General features: G+C 33.3%; 1 protein-coding gene across 5 annotated transcripts in view; it reads left to right on the top strand.

Moving 5' to 3' along the window:
- The window catches only part of Grid2 (glutamate ionotropic receptor delta type subunit 2), a 1,480,136-nt gene that overhangs the window by 718,276 nt on the left and 736,381 nt on the right, over positions 1 to 25,479 (top strand). For all 5 annotated transcript variants that reach the window (XM_087215774.1, XM_021261081.2, XM_087215773.1 and 2 more), the window contains exon 3: positions 11,191 to 11,475. In XM_087215774.1, coding sequence (XP_087071900.1) covers positions 11,191 to 11,475 — 285 coding nt within the window. The remainder of the gene's footprint in view (positions 1 to 11,190; positions 11,476 to 25,479) is intronic.

Genomic DNA, 25,479 nt, shown 5'->3' with positions numbered 1-25,479 from the left:
GCAAAAACGTCATTTGTGTGTGTTTAAGTGAATTATACACAAAATTCATGTCAGAGTCAACTAGATCTCTTCAATGGCATGTACAAAGATGCTCTAAAAAATTGTGTAAGAGAAAGCAGCTCATATGTTTCGGTGAAAAACTGTCTTTTAAAAAAGTTGTCACAGATTTTATGCTATACTTTTCAGGAATTATCTCCTTTCACTTCATAATTGCTGCTAGGAGGGTCCAAGCTAAACATTTAATAGTGTTTCTGGGCTTACACTGTTACATAGCTCTCTAAGTACATTGATAATTTTCCCCATAGAAATAGAAAAAATGCTTCTGATACTATGTTAAAAATGTTATTAGTAAAATTAGAATATGCAAACAAACTGCAGAAACCAACACATTGCTACACACCAGAAAATAAGACCAAGTAATATTATGCTATGTAAAATGTGATTATCAACAATTTGTGACAGTGATGATTGGTCCATAAATGGTAACTGTAATCTAGCTCCTGCTGCCAACCATATGTCTTAATCTCATCTAAAAATTCATGAATTAAGTCAAAGGTTGAAGAAGAAATTAAAATCGTCTTGCAATTAATTGAAAAGAAAAAACTGCATTCAAACAATCATATGAGGTTCGCTAGGTTGCTATAATAAATAGAACAAATCATTATTTTAGTTCATTTTAAACTAAAACAAATTCTTCTGCCCAGTTTAAAGTCATTTAAAGAAAAAATCATTGAAAAATTATTTAATGAAATAAAATTGCAGGCATTTAAAAAATGAATGTTTACAGACTAATGAAGGGAGCAGACTAGATATACTGCTCCTGCAAAATCTTCCAAGGAGCACAGTTTCTAACAATGAATTGCATCTTTTAATATATTACATATCATGTTACACTGACCCTTGAAGAAATATTTACTGAAGTGTTCTATGAGCTGAGCATATGTGAATATAAAAGAAAGCTCTTCTCATGGAGCTTATACATGTTAATCCTATTACCAAAGAATATCAGTTTCTTCAAATAGTCTGTACAGGGAATGCTGAAGAACTCTTGCCACAAAGATGGAGTCTTCTCATTTTGCTCCTCTTATTGCTGTCGATTCCATTTAGGAATCTTCTTTATCAGCAGGATTAGGCCATTTCTGTAAGAAAAAAGACATTGAGTAATGTGAGACAGAGCTAGTAGGGCTAAAAGGACAGGTATGGTGCTAACCTGCCTCACACTACGCCCACTTGGAGATGAGACTGTGACTGTACCTTTTGTTTAGTTACCCATTCACTTACCATATATTCACTGATGAATAAGTCAGGCTCTATTCTAGGCTTTGGAAATAAAGCATTATAAAAGCAGACTGAGCTCATGATGTTGTGTAGGTTATGTTAAACTGAAAAAGAAAGTAGAAATATAGAAACAAATAGATATGTAAAATACAGTCAGGTGAGAAGTCAGGTGTGGTGGCGCACACTTGTAGTCCTAGCATTCAAGACGCTGTGGCAGGAGGATTGCTGTGAGTTTGAAGCCAGCCTGAGCTACACGGAGAGATCCTGTCTCAAAATAATCATCATCATCATCATCATCATCATCATCATCATCATCATCATCAGGTGGCAGTTATTAAGGAAAAGGTCTAGTAAGGTCAGGAGACAGGGATCCTACTGAGAGAGAGGCTGCAGAAGCAGAGGACTAGTGGGAGGGAAGAAAATGGAGATCTGTCTGGGTGAACAGCATTCCAGGCAGAGGAGACAGAAAAGTGGCTTCACAAAGCAACATACCAGTGTGGCTAAATCACAATTACAGGAGGCTAGTTCAGAGTCCTGACCAAAAAGGAGCTAATTCAGGGCCTATAGCACAGGAAGGAAGTTCCCCTGAACAGTTTATTATGTGCAGTACATGATGTTTGCATTCCTTGTGGGAAGTCGGTACATGCACGTAACACATCCCAATTCCTTTGCTCTACCCCTTATTGCTTCCTCCCCTCCCACTCCCTCCGTGTCTTGATTCCTTCCCATTGAAAAGATCTATCTCCCTACTTCGCATTATCTATCTTTCATTTTGCTCTTTATTTTTACTCTAAGTTTCTCATATAAGAAAAACAATATTATATTTAAACTTACATGTCTGATGTATTTCATTTTATCCATTCACCTATTGATAGACATATAGGCTGCTTCCAAGATTTAGCTACTATCAATTGTGCTGCTATAAACATGGATATAGGGGCCGGGGATTTAGCTCAGTGGTTTTGCTGCATGCTGCGCAAGCGCAAGGACCCGAGTTTGATCCCCGGTATCAAAAAACAACAACAACAACAAAAACATGGATATATACATGTATCACTATAATATGATGTCATGGATTTTTGGAGGAAGATACCTAGAAGGGGAATAACTAGGTCAAATGAATTTCTACTTTTAGATTTTGAAGAATCTCCATACTGATTTCCATAGTGGTTATACTAGTTTACATTCTCATCAACTGTGTAGAAGCGTCTGTTTTCCCCTACACCCTCTCTAGCATTTGTTATTATTTGATTTCTTGATGATTTGTAGGGTAAGATGGAATGTCAGTGTTGTTTGAATTTGCTCTTCTCTAATGCCTAATGATGTTGAGCATTTCATTATGTATTTATTGCCCATTTATACTTTTTTATGAAGTGTCTACTCATTTAATTTGCCTATTTTTTGATTGGTTCTTTTATTTTGGGGTGTCTAACTTTTTAAAATTCTTTATATATTGTAGATATGAGTCCTTTTTCTGAGGAATTGCTGGCAAAATTTTTCCCATTGTCTAGGATGGCCTTTTACTCTGTTGACTGTTTCTTTTGCTTTGCAGAAGCTTTTTAATTTAGTATGATCCCATTTGTTGATTCCCAGATCTGTTTCCAGTGTACTTGTGGCTCTATTCAGAAAGTTGTTGCCTGTGCCTATGACTTGAAAAGTCTTACCTAGCTTGTCTTTCAGCAGGCTAAGTATTTCTGGTGTAATATTTATTTGTTTCGTCCTTTTTGATTCTAGTTTAGTACATGGTAAGAGATATGGGTTCAGTCTTCTGCATCCGGATAGCCAGTAATTAACCATTTATCAAAGAGGCTATCTTTTTGCCAGTGTGTATTTTGGGCCCCTTTATTAAAATTTAAAGATTTGAATGTGCTTGGGAGTTGTTTCTGAGTCCTGTATTTTGTTCCATTGATTGTCACATCTGTTTTTATGCCAATACTATGCTGTTTTATCACAGTAGCTTTGTAATATAACTTCAAATCTGGGATTGTGATGTTTCCTACTTTGCTGTTTTTACCCAGGGCTACTTTCGCTATTCTTGGTCTGGGTTTCTTCTGACTCCATATGAATTTTAAGGTTGTTTTTTCCACTTATATAAAAAATGCTGCTGGAATTTTGATTGCGATTATGTTAAATCTGAATATCAATTCTGTAAGTATGGCCATTTTGACTATATTGATTCTGCCTAAGAACAGAGGACATCTTTCCATTTTTTGATATCTTCTTAATTTTCTTCTTAAGAGTTTTCATTGTAGGTCTTTCATTTTTTTCAGTTAGTTTAATTCCTAAGTATTTCATTATTCTTGGTGCTACTGTGAATGGTGATTTTCCCTAACTTCTTCCTTGGTGGATTCATTATTTAAGTGTAAAGAAATGTTATTGTTTATTATGAGTTGATTTTGTATTCTGCTACTTTATTGAATTTGGTTATTAATTCTAAAAGCCTTTAGTGGAATTATCTTCTATGTACAGGATAATGTTATCCAAAAATCATGGTAATCTGACTACTTCTTTCGTATACATATCCTTCTTATTTACTTTTCTTCTGTAATTCTTCATGCTAATCTCTGAAATACTATGTTGAACAGGAGTTGTGATAGTGGACATTCTTGTCTTGTTCTTGATTTCAGAGGGAATGGTTTCAGTTTCTCCCCATTTAGTATGATGTTGCCAGGTGGTTTGTCATAAATGCTTTTACCAGATTAAGTTAAGATCCTTCTATAATGATTTTGTCAGGGTTTTTATCATAAAAGAATTAACATTCATCCTTGAGTTTTAAAAAATCCCAGCAATTGTATACCTGGGAAAACTAAAAGCATAGTTCAAAGAACTACAAGTTTTTATTTAATTGTCAAAGACTGTGTGCTATCTTCCTAAGATTAGGTAAAAGGTAAGAATCGATGCTGTTACCATTTCTAATCAGCTTTGCCATGAGTTACCTGTCAGTGCAATAAGACACAAAAAAGAAATAAATGTCATATAAATCAGTAAAAAAGAAATAAAATTCTTTCTGTTTGGTGACAATATGATTGTCTATATAAAAATTTATCCAGAATCTACTAAAGTGGAAACCAGGGAGTAAGTTTAATGAAGCCTAATGGTACAAGAGGAAGATGCAAAAAATTGATGTTTTTCTATATAATAACAATAAATATTGGAAATTAAAAGTGCCATTTACAATAAAATATTAAAACATAAAATAGTTATCAATAAATTTGAAAAAGGAAATACAAAATCTATACACTGAGAACTACAAATTTTGCTTAGGAAAACTTAAAAAAACTAAATTAATGAAGATACTATAAAGGTACAATGCTTTTGAATATGAAGACACAGTATTGTTAATACATCAGAAACAATATGGATGATTAGAGAAAGATTAAGCAGGTGACTGTGAAATCGTGTTCAGTTGGGGAGTTTTATTACTCATCTTAGTGGTAGTTTGGCTGGATGAAGGAACTGGCCTTGGATATTTCAGGAAGAGAATAGTTTTGACAAATATTTAGAAGGTAGAATTAACAGTACACATTACCAAGATGACATGGAGAAGCAAAAGGAATAAGAGAGAGGACATATGTGAAGATGCCTTCTGAGTTTTGTCAGTGATATGCTGGATAGATGATAATAATTGAGAAAGCAATATAAACTATCAGTTCTTGTCATGCTTGCTTCCTCTTATACAAACATGAACACACTGTTCTCTGTGTCTCTTTACTTTTATTTTCAGTACTGGGGATTAAACCCCAGGGTACTCTACCCCTGAGCTCTATCCCTATCCCTTTTTAAAATTATTTAGAGAAAGGGCCTCTCTCTAAATTGCCCAGACTAGATTAGAACTTGCATTCTTCCTACTTCAGCCTCCAAGCGTGGTGGGGTTATATGCACGCACTACCGTGCTTGATTTAGTCTATATAACATTATAGAGACATTTAATTCACATTTTTAGAGGACATAATATGCTGGAATAAAAATAGTCTGCCATTCAGTTTGAAAGAATCAGTTCTAAATGTAAAAAGTTCCCTATTATATAAAGCCATAAGTTCATTCTTTTTGAAATTTATTTTAACCGATTCATAAAAATTGAATATAATATGCTACCATGTGATGTTTTGATATATGTATGCATTGCATAATACTTAAATCAGCTTAGACTTATCTACCTCCTCAATCATTTGATAATTTCTTTATGGAGAATTTTTTCTGAGTCTTTTTTACTATCTTTTAAGAATAGTAATTTTGATATGTAGAATTTCTACAAAATGATGAAAATATTTCAAAGATAAAATATATGATTTGAATTATTGTTCTTGTCACAGTTATGTTTAATGTTCACTCTTTTTTATCTTTGATTATAAAGATAAAATTTTACCAAATATAACATTCTACATCCACCTAGTTTCGGAAAGTCCAGTTGTGAAATGTCCCATCAGGTGATGGTCAGTTGCATGGTACAGCAATGCGAGGCTCCTGTTTCAGATAAACTGATCATTTGATAAGTCCATGAGGCAGGTGAAGAAGGATTTTCTAAACTTATTATGAAGCAAAACATTATGGATGACAATCTTGTTCATAATTATTTCTAAATTTCTGAAAATCTGCATAAACTGTAAAAATTTTAACATAAAAGAAACTTAAGTTAGATATTTAGCACATAAGTAGCAGATAAAGGGTGATACTAAACTCCATATGCAAGTTCTTCAAATACACTCTTTCCATAATGATTCTTTTAAAATTGATTAGAACAAATACTGGTTGGTTAACTTTTACTTCATGATTTGAAAAGGAAGGTGCCTTCATCATGCCTTTTCAAGGATTGCAGTATGTTTTAAATGACACTTTGCCTGCTTTTAGACCACTCACCAAAAACAAAAATTAGTGTTTTGAGGGTACCTAAAAACATGAGATACAAAAATATGTATATGAGGAAATTAAAGCCAAAAATTTTTAAGAATCTTTTTAAAATGTGAATCTTTTTAATGTAGTATCTTTACTATAACCAGAAAAAAATTCTATTGATAAAAAGGAACAGCTACCAAATAAATAAATAAGAACCTTAAGTGATTTACCAATGAAAAACCACAGTTTGAAATCTTGTATATATAATTGGTATCTGGAGAATGTTGAGTATAGGATACTGTGAAAAGAAATTCTAACATTCAGTCTTTCTTACTGTCTTAATCTGTTTGTATTGCTTTATCTGAACACTTAAGATTGGGTATTTCACAGGGAAGAGAAATCTGTTTCTCACAGTTCTGGTGGCTGGGAAGTCCAAATCGAGGTGCTGGCATTGGGAAAGGGCTTTCTTACTTTATCATCCCATGGTGGAAAGGAACTGAGAGGTAAAGAAAGTGGCAAGAGGAGGCCAAATTCATCCTTATACACAGAACCCACTTTCATCACAGCAGTGTTAGTTCATTCATGATGAACGCGTCCCTGTGACCCAACATGTTCTATCAGGCTCCAAATGCCAAGAAATTCGGGGTCCTAGCACATCAGCGTTGGGGGTTGCACTGACACTATTAAAATACATGAATGGAATGTGCTAAAGTCATGTTAATTAGAAGCTTCAGAAGAAGTTATATCAAGGCAAATTGGTCATTATAAAATGTCAGAAAAAAAATATCACAGTGAATATAAATTCAGGAAGAGTAGTGATATCCTAGAATTTCACTGAGTTCTCACTGAGTATTCATGAACAGGTAATCAATCCATTTCCTAACCTTTTATAGATTTTATATTTAATCTTATTTTGCTTTATGAGAAAAAGAAATGTTAAACTGCTTAGCTGCAGAAATGAAGAAGATAGTGTACACGAACATCATTTGACTTAAATTTGTACACTTACACAGCCAACTTCATTTCCATAACTGCTGAATGATCAAAAAAAGTTAGAAAATTTCTGATTACTAATGTTATAAAAAGGTGCACTTCTGGCAATTAGTATGAGATCAAACTCCAAATATGTTTGATAGTGTTAGAATCTTAAACAGCTGAAACCACAAAACCAGCACTATGTAGAATGTAGTCTGTTTGTATGGACGTGGAGTGTGTACATGCATACATAATATAAATACATCTCAGAACTTAAAATAATAGTAGGAAAGGAACATGCCATGGAGAAGTCCTTGACTTGGATTCTTTCCATTAACATAGTAGTACAAACACACACAAGCACCCTCTGATCTTCCTAGTTCCGTTCTCACACTATCTAATGCACTGATGTATGCATTTTGATGTATGCACTAAAACTCTATGTGATTTGGTCTTTTACCAGTCAATGCATGAAATCATGCAAAAGAAAGACTGGTTCACTGAACTCTGCCTGTGAAGCCTTTTATTTTCTCAAATTTCTCTTCAGCTGTCAAGAGCTATATCGTTCTTATACTAACCTTCACCCAGGGCCTCAGGGAGGACTGAGATCAAAAGCAAATCAATGAGTATCTTCTGTGCTTCAGCCAACACTTAGTGATGGTAAAATAGGGCAAAATTGGCAGCAAATACAGCCTGAAAGGGGAAATGATTGGTTACTTTATTGACCCATTCTTTCATGTTTTCTGCTGAGATTGTGTTTGGGGTCAATTTCGAGCAGGTCATTTCAATGTGTGAGCTCTTTAGTGGGACTGTTTTGTGTTTTGGGTGGTTTTTCTCCATGAAACCTAACAATATCTGAGGTTTTCCCTATGGAGAGCTTTTTATTTATTTTTATTTATTTTTATTTTCTGACATGCAAAATATCAATGTTACACATGAAAGTTTCTTCATTACTTGGTTGCTATGGTGAAAGGATTTGGAGACATAGGTCAGAGATCTGGCTCTTCAGCATCCCCCCCCATAAAGGTGGTTGTATAATTTCTTCCAAATTGTGAGTGACACTATAATACACGTCTATAGTAGCACATCTTTATTTGCAGGCTAGTATTTTTCCAGGCTCTTATCACGAGAAACCTCACAAGATGGTGTTGGTACTGTTTCTTCTTGAGCCACAGCATCTTTCTCAGAATAGTGACCCAGGGTGCCAATTTAACACATAATACTTGCTGTAACATTTAAAATTGATATCCATACTTGTCTACATGATCTCTAAATGACCTCTAAGATGTAATATTATATGTCTTCTCACTGCAACTTTTTATTATTCCTATTTTTATTTTACAGAAAATTTTCAGTTCTCCTTGCTAATATGTGTAGCAGGATAGGTAATAACAAAGAGGAATCTAAAAATAACACATTTACTTATATCAAAACAGCTAGTGTTAGTATCTGTTTAGTTTATGTTCTTACTAATGAAATAACAGGCAGTACGTTACTTTCCCCATCCACCAGGAATACATTTCAAGACACCCCCCGCCCCGTGCATGCCAGAAACTGTAGCTAGTACTGAAACATGCATGTACTGTTTTTCCCACTACATGCATGCCTATCTTTTTTTTTTTTTTTTTTTTTTTTTTGGTACCAGGGATCGAATTCTGGTCTTTGCGCTTGCATAGCAGGCTGAGAAACCACTGAGCTAAATCCCCAGCACCATGCATGCCTATCTTAAAGTTTAATTTATAAATTGTGTAAAATGAGATTTAAAATAATAATAAAGTAGAAAGCATAGCAATATACTGTAATAGATGTTACATGGATGTTGAAAAATAACAAAATATCTTACTGTACTGTTCTTACTCTTCTTGTGATAAACTGAGATGATATAATGCCTGCTGAATGAGATGAATGGAGGTTACGGACATGGGCACTGTGACTTGGTGTTAGGACAGCACTGAGCTCACTGTGACACTATGACACCATGACAGGCTGCCTAAGAACTGAGAGGGCTGCTAAATGAACAGCAGGTAGCCCATGTGGATCATAAAGATTCACAGCCTGGGGTGGAATGGAACAGGATAGCGTGACAATTCATCGATCTACTTAGTATAGCATGGAATTTAAAACTAATGAGATATTTCTGGAATTTTCCAAATGCTGTTGACCACAACTAAACTGAAACTATGGTAATATTTGGAAGAAATAAGACTATACAGTGGAGCAAATTTTTCTGCTTTACATAATTAATATACAACTTTTCATGTTTAGTTCATCTTTCTAAATCTAAAGATTGAAAGGGACAATTTTCCTATTATGTTTTATGTGAAAATGAATTTTTTGTTTGAAATTTAGAACTTTATAACTTTGTAACTTTTGTGATTCAGGTACTAAAATGTTTTATTTACTTAATGATTTGTAATTATTTGAATCTAGAGATTGAATCTAACCTTGTACATGTCAAGGCATTCTTATTTTTATTTTAAATGCTAAATGAATCAAACTTTCACACAAAGTGTATTTTAAAAGTTAATTTTGATTTGCCTTTATGGATCAATAATACACTCATTTACCACTATAATGAAGTAAACTTTTGACCAGTACTTTTGCATAAATTCATTGCAATTATGTTTAAATTTTTATTGCTTTCTTTTTTTTTTTTTTTTTTGGTACCGGAGATTGAACTCAGGACCTTGTACCTGCAAGGCAGGTGCAGTGCCACTGAGCTAAATCCCTGGCCCTATATTGCTTTCTAGAAATGTTGGATTCATGGACATGAATAGAATGTATGATTATTTTTCTAAAATTTCAGCTCAATTTGTGATGATCTAAAAAAGCATTCATCCTTGATGATGTCTTGAGCATTTACTTGAAATCAATATACTCTCCCTCATAAGGCAATGTTTGAAAAAAAGTCCTTAATGATTACTAATTTACTTTGCGTATATCAGTTGACTTACCATTAATAATAATAAATGCATGTGATTTTTATATTCTTATCATTAGCATGGCACTTCTAAACTCACACTTTAAATCAATCAACCTTCATCAATAGGCTAATTAATTGCATGGAAGGGATTGACCTATAAATTTCATTTAAGTTTTTCAAGAATTATATAAAAAATCTGTAAGTCTTAAGTCTGAGAATGTTATACTAGAAAGACTAAAATTTAGAATGAAATATGAACCAATTATAACACCTGAACTTCTCAAAGAGAGGTAATTTTTGCTTTCATTCATTCTGAATTTGTTTTTGCATTTATTTCTGACCTCTTACCTCCAAACAGTGGCATTCTGAGATATCACTTAACTATTTTTTCAACATATGTTGTCTTTATCTTTAATTATAATTTATATTTGGTACAGTTTTAAGTACGCTTGAAAACTACATTTTCAAACACAGAAGAATTAAAATGAAATTAAAACTGAAATCATGTCAAGTAATACAACTAGAAATTATTCATCTAGGAACAGAATGCGATAGTTACTAAAATTTAGTGTTTTATTTGATGCTAAAATAAAGCAAAACAAAGAAGAAAACAAAAATATTTTTCTCCATTTTATTGAGAAAGAAAAGGTGTCATTGAATATTTAGAGGCAATGGTGGCTCTGTTATAGGGTCAGAAATGCCTTCCTCCATCCTTCATCTCACTCTCATTCAATCACCAGTTTATTCTCTACTGTTTGAAAACCTGTCTTATATACTTAGTAAGCAATTATTTTTTTTCTGGATTATAAAGTGATAATTACAAAGGTTCATCAACTGTCAATTGAATATCATATGAAAAACAAATAACAGAAACTACATTGTCTCTAATCCTCGCAATACCACCAGGTTCACACTATTTTATCCTCTTTGCAGATGGCAAACGTGAACCCAGGGAAGCTAAGTAACTTGCACAGTCACATAGCTATTAGGCCAGAATTCTTGAACTGAATCTCAAAGCTCTTTGTAATTTGAGGATCTACTCATATAGAATATTGTGGTTTTTTGAAAAAAAAGATGTGCATCATTGGGTAATTGTTCTGTAAATTGTTATCCGCTGCTGTACAAATAGAGAAATAATGCCAAACCCATTGACTTCTGAATATTACTGTGCTCTCTTGCAGCCTGTGAACTTATGAACCAAGGTATCCTAGCGCTGGTCAGCTCCATTGGCTGCACATCAGCCGGGTCCCTGCAGTCTTTGGCAGATGCTATGCATATCCCACACCTCTTCATTCAGCGCTCAACAGCTGGGACCCCACGAAGTGGCTGTGGACTCGCTCGGAGCAACAGGAATGATGATTATACACTCTCCGTTCGGCCCCCTGTCTACTTGAACGATGTGATTCTAAGAGTAGTCACAGAGTATGCATGGCAGAAATTCATTATATTCTATGACAGTGAATATGGTAAGTCTTTATAATATGTGTGCATTTTATAAGTTGATTTTAGCATGAGAAGCAAGTACATTAAATCCTGAAAAATTTCAAGGAGATTACTCATTTATGGTTTTCTTGTTATAGTCTTACAAAACTAAGAGCATCAGCCAAACATTTTGCCAACACCATTAAGTTCACCGTTTTGTATTAAATACTATTGGAGTCAGATTTTAAAATAAAATCTTTACATAATACTGTTTAAAAATATTTCTAAAGGAATCTGACTTCTGAATATCTTGATTTTCAAATAATGGAGAGTCACAAAGATGGTATTCTGTTTCCTTTCAAAGAAATATGTACCTCTTTATGATAGTAAAAGAACACTTTTGATAGGTTCCAGATCACTGAAGAAAGATAATTTCTGGTTATTTATTAACTAAAATCCCTGATTATCATGCTTACTCTACTGTCTATATCTAAATGTCTACTCAATATTTAAGTCAATTGAGTCACTGAAACTATATTACTTTACTGTTAGCACTGCATATTGCCTTGAGTATGGAATTTCACAAAGATACAAGGTAGTATAAAAACAAGTTATTTAACCCACCAAGGTGAAACACAAAGCATTGTTCCTAAACTCACTACAACTTGATGAGAAAACATTTTGTTTCAGTATATTTACTTGTATGACATTAAGAATGCAAGCAAAAAAATAGTATATTTTTCATTAAGCTTTTTTTCTGAAATTGTTTACTTGTTTAATACTGATTCCAAACATTTTTCAAATACAGTTTCCCTCTTATTTTCATAAGCAGTGGGGAAAAGTGGAAGAAAAATGAGTGTGATCAATGCAGGAAAATAAACAGTCTCAATGAAGAACACTGCCATGAGAGTTAGCATATGGAGGGTTGGTGCAATGATTTACCCATAGCAAGAAATGTAGGAAAGTCAGGAGATGGGTTCACTCCAAGAAAGCAGCAGGCAATTTCCAAGTGGGAAGTGAGAGATGGGCTCTTTTTAAAAAATTGTTTGTATGACTTGTGATACATAATAATTACATTCATTATGCATTTACACATCACGTGTAGATCATTTTACCCCCTTCCACCTTACCTATCCCCTCCCCATTCCCTCAGGTCCCCTTCTCATCACAAAGTCTACCTCCCTGTTTCCTACCATCTCTCTTTTATTTTGCTCTTGAAACTATGTATATTTTGAGATTCTCAGATAAGAGAAGACACACAATATTTATCCTTCTATGTCTGATTTATCTCACTTATCTGTATGTTCCCAAAATCCATTTATTTTCCTCCAAAAAGATTCAAATGTATCCTTCTTTATGGCTAAGTAATATTCTGACCTGTGTGTATATATACACAACTTTTTTCATTCGTTCATCAATTGATGGGCATATAGGTCACCTCTATAATTTTATCTATTGTAACTGTACTGCTATAAACAGAGATATGCATATATTGCTATAATAAATGACTTAAATTCTTTCAGGAAGATATCCCAAAGAAGAATAGCAGAGTCAAATGGAATTTCTATTTTTAGTTTTTGAGGTTGTGGTTTCTATAAGGGACTAAGGATGTGGGAAAAGGGTCCCAGTGAATGTTGATATCTCAGAAATGCATATCCTAGGGCATCTTGTTTCTTGTTCATCTTACAGGAACATCTGTGTTGTAACTATAGTTGTACACCACAGTTACAAGTTGACAAGGTCACTAACTCCAGATTGGCAGAAATCCTTTTAGTTTTAGATAAGGATGTCTTGAGTACATTAACTGTTTAAGAGAAGATGAGCCAGGGCTCACTGGAAAGAATGGATGGATGTTTAATTTATTTTTATCCTGTGCTGTTTATGGTCAGGTTAGTGCAGTACCTGTGGTGTCCCTGGAGGTGCTGGGCATGTTAAGGTCAGCAGATACATTCTGTTGCTGAGAGTTTTAACTCTTTCATCACCACAAATGCAGATTTAGAAATGTGTTTCTTCAGAGGTTGTCTTGAGTAGTCTCTAGAACTTTTTTTTTTTCCTGAATGAATGGATCTTGTTTCCACACTTTTGCTAAAAGAAAATCAGAGAGGATTTCACTCTTGGTGGTACAATTTGTTTGGCTTAGCAAATAAGTAAATAAGCATTTAAAAATAAAAATGTAATAAAAACCAGTGCTTTCTTGTCATACATAATCTACTGAGCATTATGAGCAATATTGGAGAACAGCTACATTTGAGTAAGACAGAAAGCAGTATCAATAGAATGGAGAACAAACAGGAAATCATAAATCTGGACAGCAACAAATAAGAGTTCCTGTGAACCCCAGGGGGGTGAGAACAAGTGGCAGTTACATTTAGGCCTAAATAGACAAAGGTTGTTTGGGGCTTTGGCAACCAGAGTCCCATTAAACTTGATGGGTGTATTCAGCCAGAGTTGGTGGCACTCTCTCAAAACACACTTTTCTTGTTATTTCCAGGATGGAAACCCATATTTTTGCTGCTTTGTTTGTGTTATTTAGGGGTCATAGAACAAAGACTAAGACACTGAAATGAACAAAACAAAAACGATAAAGAAAATAATTGGGTCATAGTGGAACTAACAATTAAAACCATGAAGTCTGAAAATTCTCTGACAGGATTATTTAGTAAACGATCTCCAGAATCAACAAGTTGAACATGCTTTTGCCAGTTTTCCTCCTGTCAGATTATCTGTGACCTTTAAAACCTTAAGTGGTATGCTTATGGCTTCTAATCAAAGTAAGTTGAAATAATGAATTTTTAAAACCTTGAGTCTTTAGGGCAAGACAACACCTTTCAGTTAGTGCTATCAAAAGAGTCCTATAAAAAAGAGAACAGAGAGTGGTTTTGGATTAAGGCCTTTTCATACCTTTAAAGTGAAAATTTTGCCCTTTGATTATCAAGGCCTGTGAGGAAAGAAATATCTCCTGTTAGCTTGTTTCCAAGTCCTAAAGGGATGACAGTTTTGAAAATGTACCCTAAAAACAGAATAATAGAATCATTTGCACACATTTGAAATCCCTCATTCTTTCTTCATTTTCCTTTAAGTAAATAAAATGTTATTATTACACAATGCCTGACTGGGTCCTCTATTAGATACAGGGGGTTTTTTTTAGAGATAATAAAAACCTTTAAACTTGATAAACTTGTTTTTGACTTATTTAATTTAATAATTCATGAAAAATTACCTTGCTTCTATCATTAAAATTATTACCAGTAATACCATTATTTAAAGAAAGAAAATTTCTCTTTGATACTTGAAATAAATCTTAGTACTAAAAAACTAGGCTGCAGTCCAAAATAAACATCAAGCTATAAATACCTTGTACCGTGAAGAAGGCTACATGTATTTATATATCCATTCATCAATGTCATCATTTTAAGTTCAAACCTTGAAATTGTGCTTGACTTTTATCTTGATTATCAGGAATTGCTTTCATTAATAAATGGTTTAAATAGCATCTGTGGATAGAATCGGGTAGCCTATTGGGGCCAAATGCTATTGCAGGTGTAGTTTGCTTTAAAAAACAAATTTATTTTTAAGAGTTGGGCTTCTATATCCAGTTAATCAGAGAAACACTTTTTTCAGCAGCAGTTAATTATGGTTAAGGGCACAATGTAAAGGTCTACATTACATTCCCCAACAAAGAAAATTCACACCTTTTATTCTAGGTAAATGTGTAAAAGGAGAAAAAAGAAAGAAAATTGGAAACTTTATTTAAATGGGTCGATTCAAGACACTTTAGAAAGGCTTGAAAAGAGGTTAGAAATGTTAAACTTTTAAAAATGTGTCAATCAAGAACAATTCATTGCTCATTTGCTTAGTGCAATGCAAAATATGAGATAAAAAGCTTTACAGACTGTAGTCATAGGCTTAAGAAGCTTATAGTTAACAAAAGAGGTAAAATATTTATGCTTCTCAGTGCACAAAATAGTGGAATGAGTATTATGAATGGTGCAAAGTGGATGGTAGTGGTTTGTAATGAAGAAAGTATTTAATTTTGGCAGCAGTGCTTAAAGAAGCCTATATGGGTCAACTTCAATATTGGTTATTAAAATTAGGTAGGATTTTGGGAAGTAACTATATGGGAGAAACAGCCACTTCAACAGAAATCTGATTAAGCCTTGCAACAACTAAACATTAAAAATATATCTGAGTATTTTTATTTGCCAGGTACTACAATAAATATTTGTATTATATTATTTGATCTTCTCAACAGTAAATAACATATTCACACAGACTATCCTTATATAAAACATTTACAGTATCCAGGCTCTGTTTTATGTGATTTACAAATGTATTATTCCATTTGTTCCTCACATAGCCTTCTGTGATAGTAATTATTATAACTGAAAAAACAGGATAGTGGGAGTTCAAGAAACTTCCAATAAACAAAGAAGCCCAAGTTCAAACACTGCTGGTTTCTTACTGCTTTCAACCACTAGCATATTTTGAAACTCTGGGAGTGAAATAAGATTAATTTTTGACAATTTGTGAAATAAAACCTACTTTGACAAATTAAATGTATAGAACCCTCATTATTAAAGAAAGACAATGACTTCAAGCCCATGGACTTCCTACATAATAACATCAAGATAAAACAGTCTATTTCAGTTTAGAAGGTTTAGTTGTCATTGGTAGCATAGAAACAGAATAGTGGCTGAGCCAAAACAAGCTGACCTATCAGTAGCAGAAATAGTTGCTTATCTACAAAATAACCCTATTCCAGATTAGGGAGAATGGACATTAACCCTCTTGGCAGAGCAAGCAATGAGCCTCATGTTAATGTCAGTTCTTCTTGACCTCAAGCCCACAAGGCAATGTGAAGTAGTTCTGGTGGATACTGTTCATGTAATGGGCTTATGTGGTGACTGAGGAACCCTGAGGTGTGGTATATCATCTTCTCTCATGAGAACTTCTGCTTTCAAAATGTGCAGTAACATTAAAGACTAATGGAGAATTGGCTCTCAGTAATATTCACTCTCTTTCTACATTGTTGGCCACTAGTAAATATCCACATGTGTTTGTCACTCCTCTGATTAATCTGAACAATAGGAATTGGGGTCAAAACCATGGCTTTTTTTTCTTCTATATTTATTAAGGATACTATGAGTAGGACTTTAATAAGCAGGATTGTTCTCAGCCATGAGTGCCATGGTCCCAAACTAAGCCAAATAAATAAATCTCATGAACCATCAGATTTTACCTTCAGAATTTAGGAGATCTTGCAAATTTCTGCTTAATCCATAAACATGGCCGGAGGCATTAATCCAAGTACAGAAGCTTTGCATGAGATTTGCAAAGACTCCACCTTTGCCAACTGAGAGGAAGTCTGTTATCTATCATTTCCTGGCCAGTGAATTAAAGCTGAACAGAATGACATCTGAAGCTTACAGGATGACACTGACCAAAACAGTGAAATTCAGGGAAAATTTCAAACATTTTCAGCTTTAAGGAAAACTGCCCACAGGATCCACAGATATTGGTCCATATATGTCCCCAAATAAATGAGCAGTCTATTAGAAGACTATATTATCATTTACTGGTATTAAAATATTTGAATGGCTCTCAAGGCCACCCTTAACGTGTAAGTCAAATTTTTCCAGCAGGACAGTAATATTCATGCAAGTACTATAGTCCTGAAAGTGCACATGGTATTTTACAGTACAGGAGGAAGGATTAGCTAGAATTTTTGAGATCTCCTATGCAGAACACAAAACAATGTGGCCTTTTTGCCAGGAAGTAAAGCCAAGAGTTCCAATATAGAGAGAATGATTGAGTTCAGCTCTTAATTAGAAGAGACTTCCTTTTTTTCCCCTGGTACCAGGGACTGAACTCAAGACCTTACCTATGCCAGGCAGGCACGGCACCACTGAGCTACATCCCCAGCCCCACATAGGAGACTTCTGAAGAGCAAATGATCCACTCTAGTCTAATTTCTACTCTAGAAGCCAGCAAAATATTGTTGAGCCTGAAACTTGTTTATGTAAATAGTTTCATTGAAACACAGTCATGTTCATGTTTTCACATGTTGTCTTTGGTTGCTTTTGAGCCACAATAGCAGAGTTAAACAATTTTATCAGAAACATTATAACCCACAAGCCTAATTGTGTATCAGTTTTTGTTCTAGGTCTCTATTCTGGTACCTTTCTCACCAGCTCATGTAATAAGTGAGAATTATGATAGAAAAAATATTGAAAGTATTGACAGATGTTCTTCATGAGGTAGAAAGATCCTCCTGCTGTTCCCACTGGACTTATTTGTAAGATTAAAGGGATTGTGGTCAGATGATGATTAGATCTTTCTGGTAAGGAATGTCAACTCCAGCAGTCAGTTAAATTTAAGGCACTTACCTATATTTGAGAGATCTGCACTAGAGTGTGTTATTTCAGAAGGGAACTCCGGAAGCGATTTGGACATAAAAAAGATCATCAATGTCCATGTCTTCTCCATCTTCTAGGAGTGTGAAAATACTCCATTCACAGATGTTGGAGCTGTCCCTCAACCTCCAAAAGATTTGTATTTCTATTCTGATACCTACATCTTCACCTTCTTAATTGCTTCCTACTTACACTCAGATCTTCCATCAAGAATGATCAGGCACTAAAGTTACAATAACATTTTTGTCAAACCTATTGAGAATGATTGTGTCTCCCACTTTGACCAGCATATGTTGTTATATAGGGAGTTGAAAAGTTGTTATCCAAAAAAGGCCTCATTACCATTACGAAACAGAATCCTGTCAATCCAATAAGAGACTTCAGGAAGCTGATGCAGAATTAAGTCTAAAGTACCAGAGCAACATTAGGCGAGGCTACCTCCCAGGCTGCTTTATGGAAAAAGAAAGAAGCATCATGCCCAAGAAAAATCAGAATTTGAATTTTACAAGCAGGTCTGTATTATCCCACACCATTTTCATGTTGATCATTCTTCAGAAAGCAGCCAAGATGATAGAATCTCTTTCATAGAACATCTGCAATAAGTGAACAAAGCGCTTACTAATGTGGAGATCAGGAAAGAGTAAAAAAGTACAGAAGGAATCTTGAGTCAAAATTTGACTGTTTCAATACTCAACAATGCAAGAAGTATGTGAAAGGAAGAGTACAAAAAAATACGGTATTGATTAGTTTCAGGGGATATGACAGTAATACCTAAGTCTGCTAATCAGGCTAGAATAATTCTATGTCCTGAAAAAGTATCAACAACTCCTACCCATGGTAGTCAGAGTTCCAAAATAGTCAATATGCTTGTAGTGGAAATTGGTCGTGCTTATGTGATATGGCTGTTCCTACCAGGAAACAAGACAGTCAACTTTTAACAAGAAACAGGAGTATTATGTGAAGCCATTACCTTATTATAGCAACAGTCTTTTGTTATGGGTCCAGCCTATAATGGTAGATAAATTATCTTGTCAAGTGCGATTATGAACTCAGCTACCATGGTGGCAGTCTTGATAGCACTGTGTCAGTAAGTAGCTGTATCCAATTGATCTCATCAAATAACAGACTTTGAATATGAATCTCTCTGTAATCCAAACACAACCAGGAAAGATTTCCACTTTGCAACCCCAAAGAGGAGTATCTTGAATATACTACTTCGTAGTTCTCTAAGTAGATACCAAACAATTAAGCTATTGGCAACAGATCAGCAATCATAAAATATTTACATAATAAGGGTCATCAGGTATGAACTATACAGAGATGTGAGAGTGGGCTCAGGTTCTGCCCACTTGGCAAAGTAACCATGTGCATTTCAGTTCTGCGTAGCTGTTGCTGAGCTTGAATAACTCAAACAAAATAATTCCTAATGGTTACTGTCATATCCCCTGAACAGAGTCAGGTTTCAGATCAATTTCAGAAAAACTATCACTGACTAGTCCTATTTGTTTAATGACACCTTTGTGAGCTAAAACCTAGTAGAGCTAGCATTTGTTTCAGGTGGTAAAGCAAGAATAAAATTTCCCCCAAAGTTGGTATTGAATTTTGGTCTGCACTTAAAAGCAAGCTCACTTGGCCCTTCATATCTTGTTAGTTGTTGAATTAAAGATGATTCTTCCAAAGTGAGCATATCAGACCATTCATGGAATAGCCTTTCAGTTTTAGTAAGAGTTTAATAGAAAGCTAACAGCTCATTTTCAATAGGGGCATATTACTTACTTAATAGTGAAGCTCTATGAGCAGCAAGTCCAAAATCCCAAGTTCTAGGAGAAGGTTAGAATATGCAATAAAGATCTGGGCCTCTTTTTGGTGGATGAGAATAAGGAAAGATTCTCTATCCACAGGAAGGGCCGAGCATCATAAATCTACCTATAAGAAACAGTGGGAGCATGCTCCTGTTGTGTTGGCAGAAGTGTGATAATATTGCAATCAGAGCTACTGAGACTGAAGCTTCTGACTTATCAGCCAACAGTGGAAACTTTGGTTTCAGAAGACAGAGGTACTTGTGCTAAATTCTGAAGGTAAATTCTAGCAGGGGTTTTCCCATTCAATAACATTTCTTTATATGCTGATCTTATAAGGAGAACTTCCTGGAGCATTTAATAAATAAGAAAATGGAAGGAAATCACACACTAATAGCTATTATGAATTAAGTGTAAAAAGCAACAGCAGTATAATAAATTGTTACAAAGGACCAACCAATGTTGTTTGGCTAGCTTGCCCCACACACAATGCCCCACATTGAGCAGCTGAATCTAGATGTATCCTCTCTACACCCACAGGCTAGAGAAGGGCAATAGATAAAGAACACAGGTATACTGCTATGGGTTGACATTCCCAAAACATGTTAAAATCTATTCCCTATTGGGATTATTAAGATGAATGAAGTTTAATTCAACCACAATATTTAGAGGTGAAGCTTGTGAGAGGTGAACAGTACTAGATGCATTCTTAAAGGTAGATGAGAGATGAACTGCTGGTGGCTTTATCCACAGAGAGAGCAGATCATATGACACACATGTGCACCCTGTCCCTGTCCGTGTCATGTCCTGTGCTTCCTTGAGACTCTGCCAGCAAAAAAGTCATCACAAGATGCAGGTCCTAAACCTTAGACCAAAACTGACCTAAAATACAGTTGTTGTTGTTTGTGTCATTTGCTCTGTGGTATTGTGTTGTTATCAACAGAATATGGATTGAAATAGATACCTATGCAAAGTAAAACTGAAAAAAAATTGAACCATCAAAGTGAATCTGAAAACTGAGACAGGATCAAAGTTTAAAATACAAGTGATTAGAGCATATTCTCTATTGATGATAAGAAATCAACAATGGTGAAATTATAAAACAAAAAATTAACCAATTAAGTCATAATTTAATGAATGGCTGCATCTGAAGATTTTATATTTAATTGGCATCTAGAGAATTTGGGGCACAGATTACAGCAGGGAGGAATTCTAAATTTCCTTCTTCCTTATAATTACATCTACATGTTTAAGAAACACCAGTCCCATTGACACTAAAATTAAACCTAATTAATGTTTGTGTCAAAGAGGAGCAAGCATGTGAAAACAAAGAAAAGGAATGGAAATTGGCTGATAATTGGCCAAAATTAGATGAAAGACATCAAACCCAAGCATAATAACTTCAAATGAATAAATATACAAATAAGTAAAATCAAAATATCCTATATTTGTACAAAAGGAAAAGTTTAAAGAGTAAGAAACTAAACTTCCAGGTTAATTGTATATGCAAATAAAGCTATTTAAACATAAAGTATAAGAAAAATAATAAAAATGAGAGCTGAGGTAAATAATTTTAAAATCATAAACTATGAAAAATTAAAGCCTAAAATTATCAATCTTTTAAGAGAATTAATAAATTAATAAATAATATAAAAGATTAAACATTAAATATTCAAGACTAGAGAAAGCAAAATTATATCAGGAATAAAGTATATCAGTTCATATCAAAAACTCAAATATATATATATATATGATAACTGAAAGTCCTAGGCTCTGAAAGGAGGCAAGGTTTTAAGCAATAAAATGTTTGAAAAGAAGTAAGAAATCTCTGTTTTTCAATACATATTTAGAAAGAGCTTAGGAATCTTCAAGAACACTACTAAACTTATAGTTTAATTAAAGTTTACAGACTAATATGAATACATGAAAATAATTATATTTTCTGTAAATAGTAAAAAGGTGAAAGAAATCATAATAACATAAAACACTTAGAAATAAATTTACAAAATTTTGCAACACATTAACAAATTGCAAAACTTGTATCATGAGTATTTAAAGATGATCTAAATAATGGAGAGAGATACATAGTTTTAAAATTTTAATATAATCAAGGTATCCATTTGTATAAATTTATTTCTAGATCTGCTACAATTCCAATTAAAATCTTGGAATTATTTTTGTTCTTTAGAGTCTTTTCAAGGACTTGGTAAGCTAATTATAACCATTAGGTAGATTGAGTAAATATCTTGGAGAGCCAAAATAATTGTGAAAAAAAGAAACGAAATTGAATGAAATGATTTTACCGGACTCTGGGACTTGTTATTACATAAAGATTGAAAATAGATTAACTAAGTGTAATAGGGAAGCTCTCCTTTATGACTATTAACATTTGCTTTATATATGTGAGTGTTCCAGTTTCCTCTTGCAGAATTATTCCTTTAACATCATTTAATGATTTTTTAAAAAACTGCTTTTTATTTAAAGCCTGTTGTATTTCATGTAAGTATGTCAGTGTCTTTTTTCTTCTGGATTCTATTTGCATGGAATATCTTATCCCGTACCTTCATTTTCAGATATAATTTATTGATAAAGAACATATAGTTTGGTCTTTTTCTCCATTTATTCAGTTAATTAGTGCATTTACATTTAAGGTGCTTAATAACTATAGTCTTACTGTTTGTTTTTTTTAATCTTCTGTAGTTTCTCTTTCTCCCTCTTTTGCAATTTTCCTCTGTGATCATAGGATATTCTCTAGTAGTGTGTATTGTTTCCTTATTATATTTTAGTGTATCTATTTTAAGTTTTTGCTGTGGTTTTCATAAAGCTAACAAAAATATCCTTTTATTATAACTAAACCTTTGAAATCTTAACAATGATTGTAAAACTATGAAATGAAACAAAAGTAGGAAGAGAACAAAAATACTAAGAAAATACAATCTCAATTTTTCTCACATTTTGAATTTTTATGTAGCATTTTACATCTTTCTTTGTTGCTTTTCTTTTAATGGTGATTTAGTTATAATTATTTTAGTTTTTTGTTGTTGTTTTTGGCCCTCATAACAATTTGAATGTTTGTGTACGATGTTTAAAATATTAGAACATTTTGATTTTGCCTGTGGAGTTTCTTTTTCTCATCAATTGTGTACCTTCGGATGTTTTCTTCTTCTTCACTAGCTTTTCTTTCTTCTAGTTTTAAGAACTCTCTATAGTAATTCTTGTATGACAAGTCTGTTGAAGATAAATATTCTCAGCTGTTAGTTATCTAGGAATGTCTTTATCTGTCATTTCTAAAGAATCATTTATGAGTAGAATTTTTTTAGTGGCTTTTTTTTCCTTACAACTATAAAAATCTCATCTCACTCCCTCTTGTAACATTTTTGCTGAAAAGTTTGCTGTCAGATGAATTTGAATACCCTTCTGCACTCTTTCATTTTGGTACTTTGAGAACCTTCTCTTCGTCTTTAACCTTTGAGAATTTTTCAATCATATATTTTGGAATAAACTTCATTGAATTGAATCTGTATAGCGCTCCTTCATTTTGTCTTCTCTTACTGTTTATATCCTTATTTGGACTTGGGAAGTTTTCTGATATTATTTTTATGAATAAGATTTGTACTTACTGGCATTCTCATGTCCCTTTTGCACTCCAATTATCTCAATATTTATCCAATTAAATTTGTTCCAAATTTTTATAGGCTTTCTGTCTTCCTTTATTTTTTCATCCTCTGGCTGTTGACAAAATAGACTGCTTACATGTTCACTGATTCTTCTATTTGTTCTATTCCTGTAGTGATGTTTTTATCATATTTTTCCATTTTGCTCAGTGCCTTTTTTACCTCCTGTTTGATTGTTTAAAAGATTTCTTCCCTCTCTTTGCTAAGTATACTTGATAAAGTCCTGAGACATTTCTCTGTGTCTTTCTCTTGTTGAGTTTGCTTAAAACAGCTCTTTGAATTTTCTGCCTGAGGATTCATACATATCAGTTACTACATGGTCATTTTCTGTTGTATTATTTTATCCATCAGGTAAGGTATTCATTTCCTGAAAGTATGTGATGCATACAACATTTATGTATTGACAGATTGAGTATATATTCCACAGAGATGTTTTTAACAAATATCCTGAACCAATTGAATATTTACACAAATTTTTTAAATGAACTTTTTTATCTTTCATGAGAGACAAAATTTATTCAAGATTCATCATAGATCCACACTAAAAGGTATAGCCAGAAATCTTTTACAAGAAAATGCAAGACATTTACTAAGGTAGATATAGAAAAATGTAATCTGGACTTAATCTAAATTAAAATTTTCTATTTATTAAAAGGCAATATTAATAAAAGAAACAGACAAACTACAAACTAAGTGAAAAAATCCAACACATATCTAAAAAAGATATTTAAATATACAGAACACATGTTTCAGAGTATATAGATATACTCTCACTAAACAATAGTATACAACCAGAGACACACTTCAAAAGAGACAAAACCTTGTTCAGATGATTCACACAAAAAGATATATAAATGGCAAATAAACACAAGATGTGTATTACCTCATTACTCCATAAAAACAGGCTATCTAAAACTGTAATGAAATATTAATCCAAAACCACTAGTTTGGGAGCAGGCAAAAAGACTGCCAATGTTCCCTATAGGCAAGGATATGGTATAACTACAACTCTGTTAATGTGAAATATACACATACTTTGGAAGTTTGATATTTTGTTATACAGTTAAATGTCCACTTACCATATAAGTCACATATTCCACTTCAGAGAATTGAAAATGTATATTTATATACAAATTATTATATAAGAATAGTTACAGTAACAATATTTATTATATTCAAACTAGATGCCATCAGTGTGAGAATAGTTGAATGAATTTTCTGCATCCATAGAGTGGGATATTCTGTAGTATAGTAATGAACTATAAGAAGCATGTAATAATAATAATAATACATTAAATGAAAGTATCTTAAAATTTTAAAAAGAATATACTTTATTATTGCTTTTTAATATATCCATTAGTATAAAAACATGGTGATATAAATGAGAAAGTGGTTTTATTTGTATTTGAGGTGGATTGTCTAGAGAAAGATACAAGATAAATTTCAGTTATGATGAAAATATTCATTACCTTGTTTTGGGAAGTATTAACAGTGAAATACAATCAATTGTCTTTGTACTAAACATTTAGGGACTGTTTATTATTGTATGTAAACTAAACTGCAATAAAGTATTCTAAGATAGAACAAGCAATCAGATATTCGAAGGCAGCATAAATAAAGAAAAAAGAGAAAATTGTTTTACACAACTTATCAGAGCTTTAAACTGGCATAATTTATTTATGATCATTTAGAGATTATGGAGTCATTAAACAAAAGGTCATAGTTTAATTTAGTGGAAACTTAGAACTCAAGTTTATAAATATGTAAGAATCATTTTGAAGATAACTTTAATGGTCAAGATATACAGTCCTCATCTCAGAACACTGGAATCTGATATAAGCCATCAATATGTATATTTTAAACTACCCAAGTGATTCTGACATAACCCACTTTGTTCCCTGATGAGGCATCAGTACACCACAAATTTCAGCAAGTCCTCTCTTCCACACCTTTGATTGGTAGCACTGTTATTCCTGCTAGAATAATTCAAGAAATATAAAACTCATTACTTTTTGAAGGATCTTTTTCACCTTTCAGACACTTTGAATTTCTAGTTGTCAGAACATTTTTTTGCCTGTGAAATTTAAGACACATACACTGGACAAAATAGGCCACCTTCTGGAATAATATAATGTTTTGCTTGTAATTTGTGATATTTATGC

This window comes from Heterocephalus glaber, unplaced genomic scaffold (genome assembly GCF_053883595.1).
Source record: "Heterocephalus glaber isolate CG9 unplaced genomic scaffold, H.glaber_assembly_v1.0 deba00001454, whole genome shotgun sequence".
Taxonomy (NCBI): Eukaryota; Metazoa; Chordata; class Mammalia; order Rodentia; family Bathyergidae; genus Heterocephalus; species Heterocephalus glaber.
The sequence above is the reverse complement of the archived record's forward strand: the minus strand, read 5'-3'. Positions and strand labels throughout refer to the sequence as shown.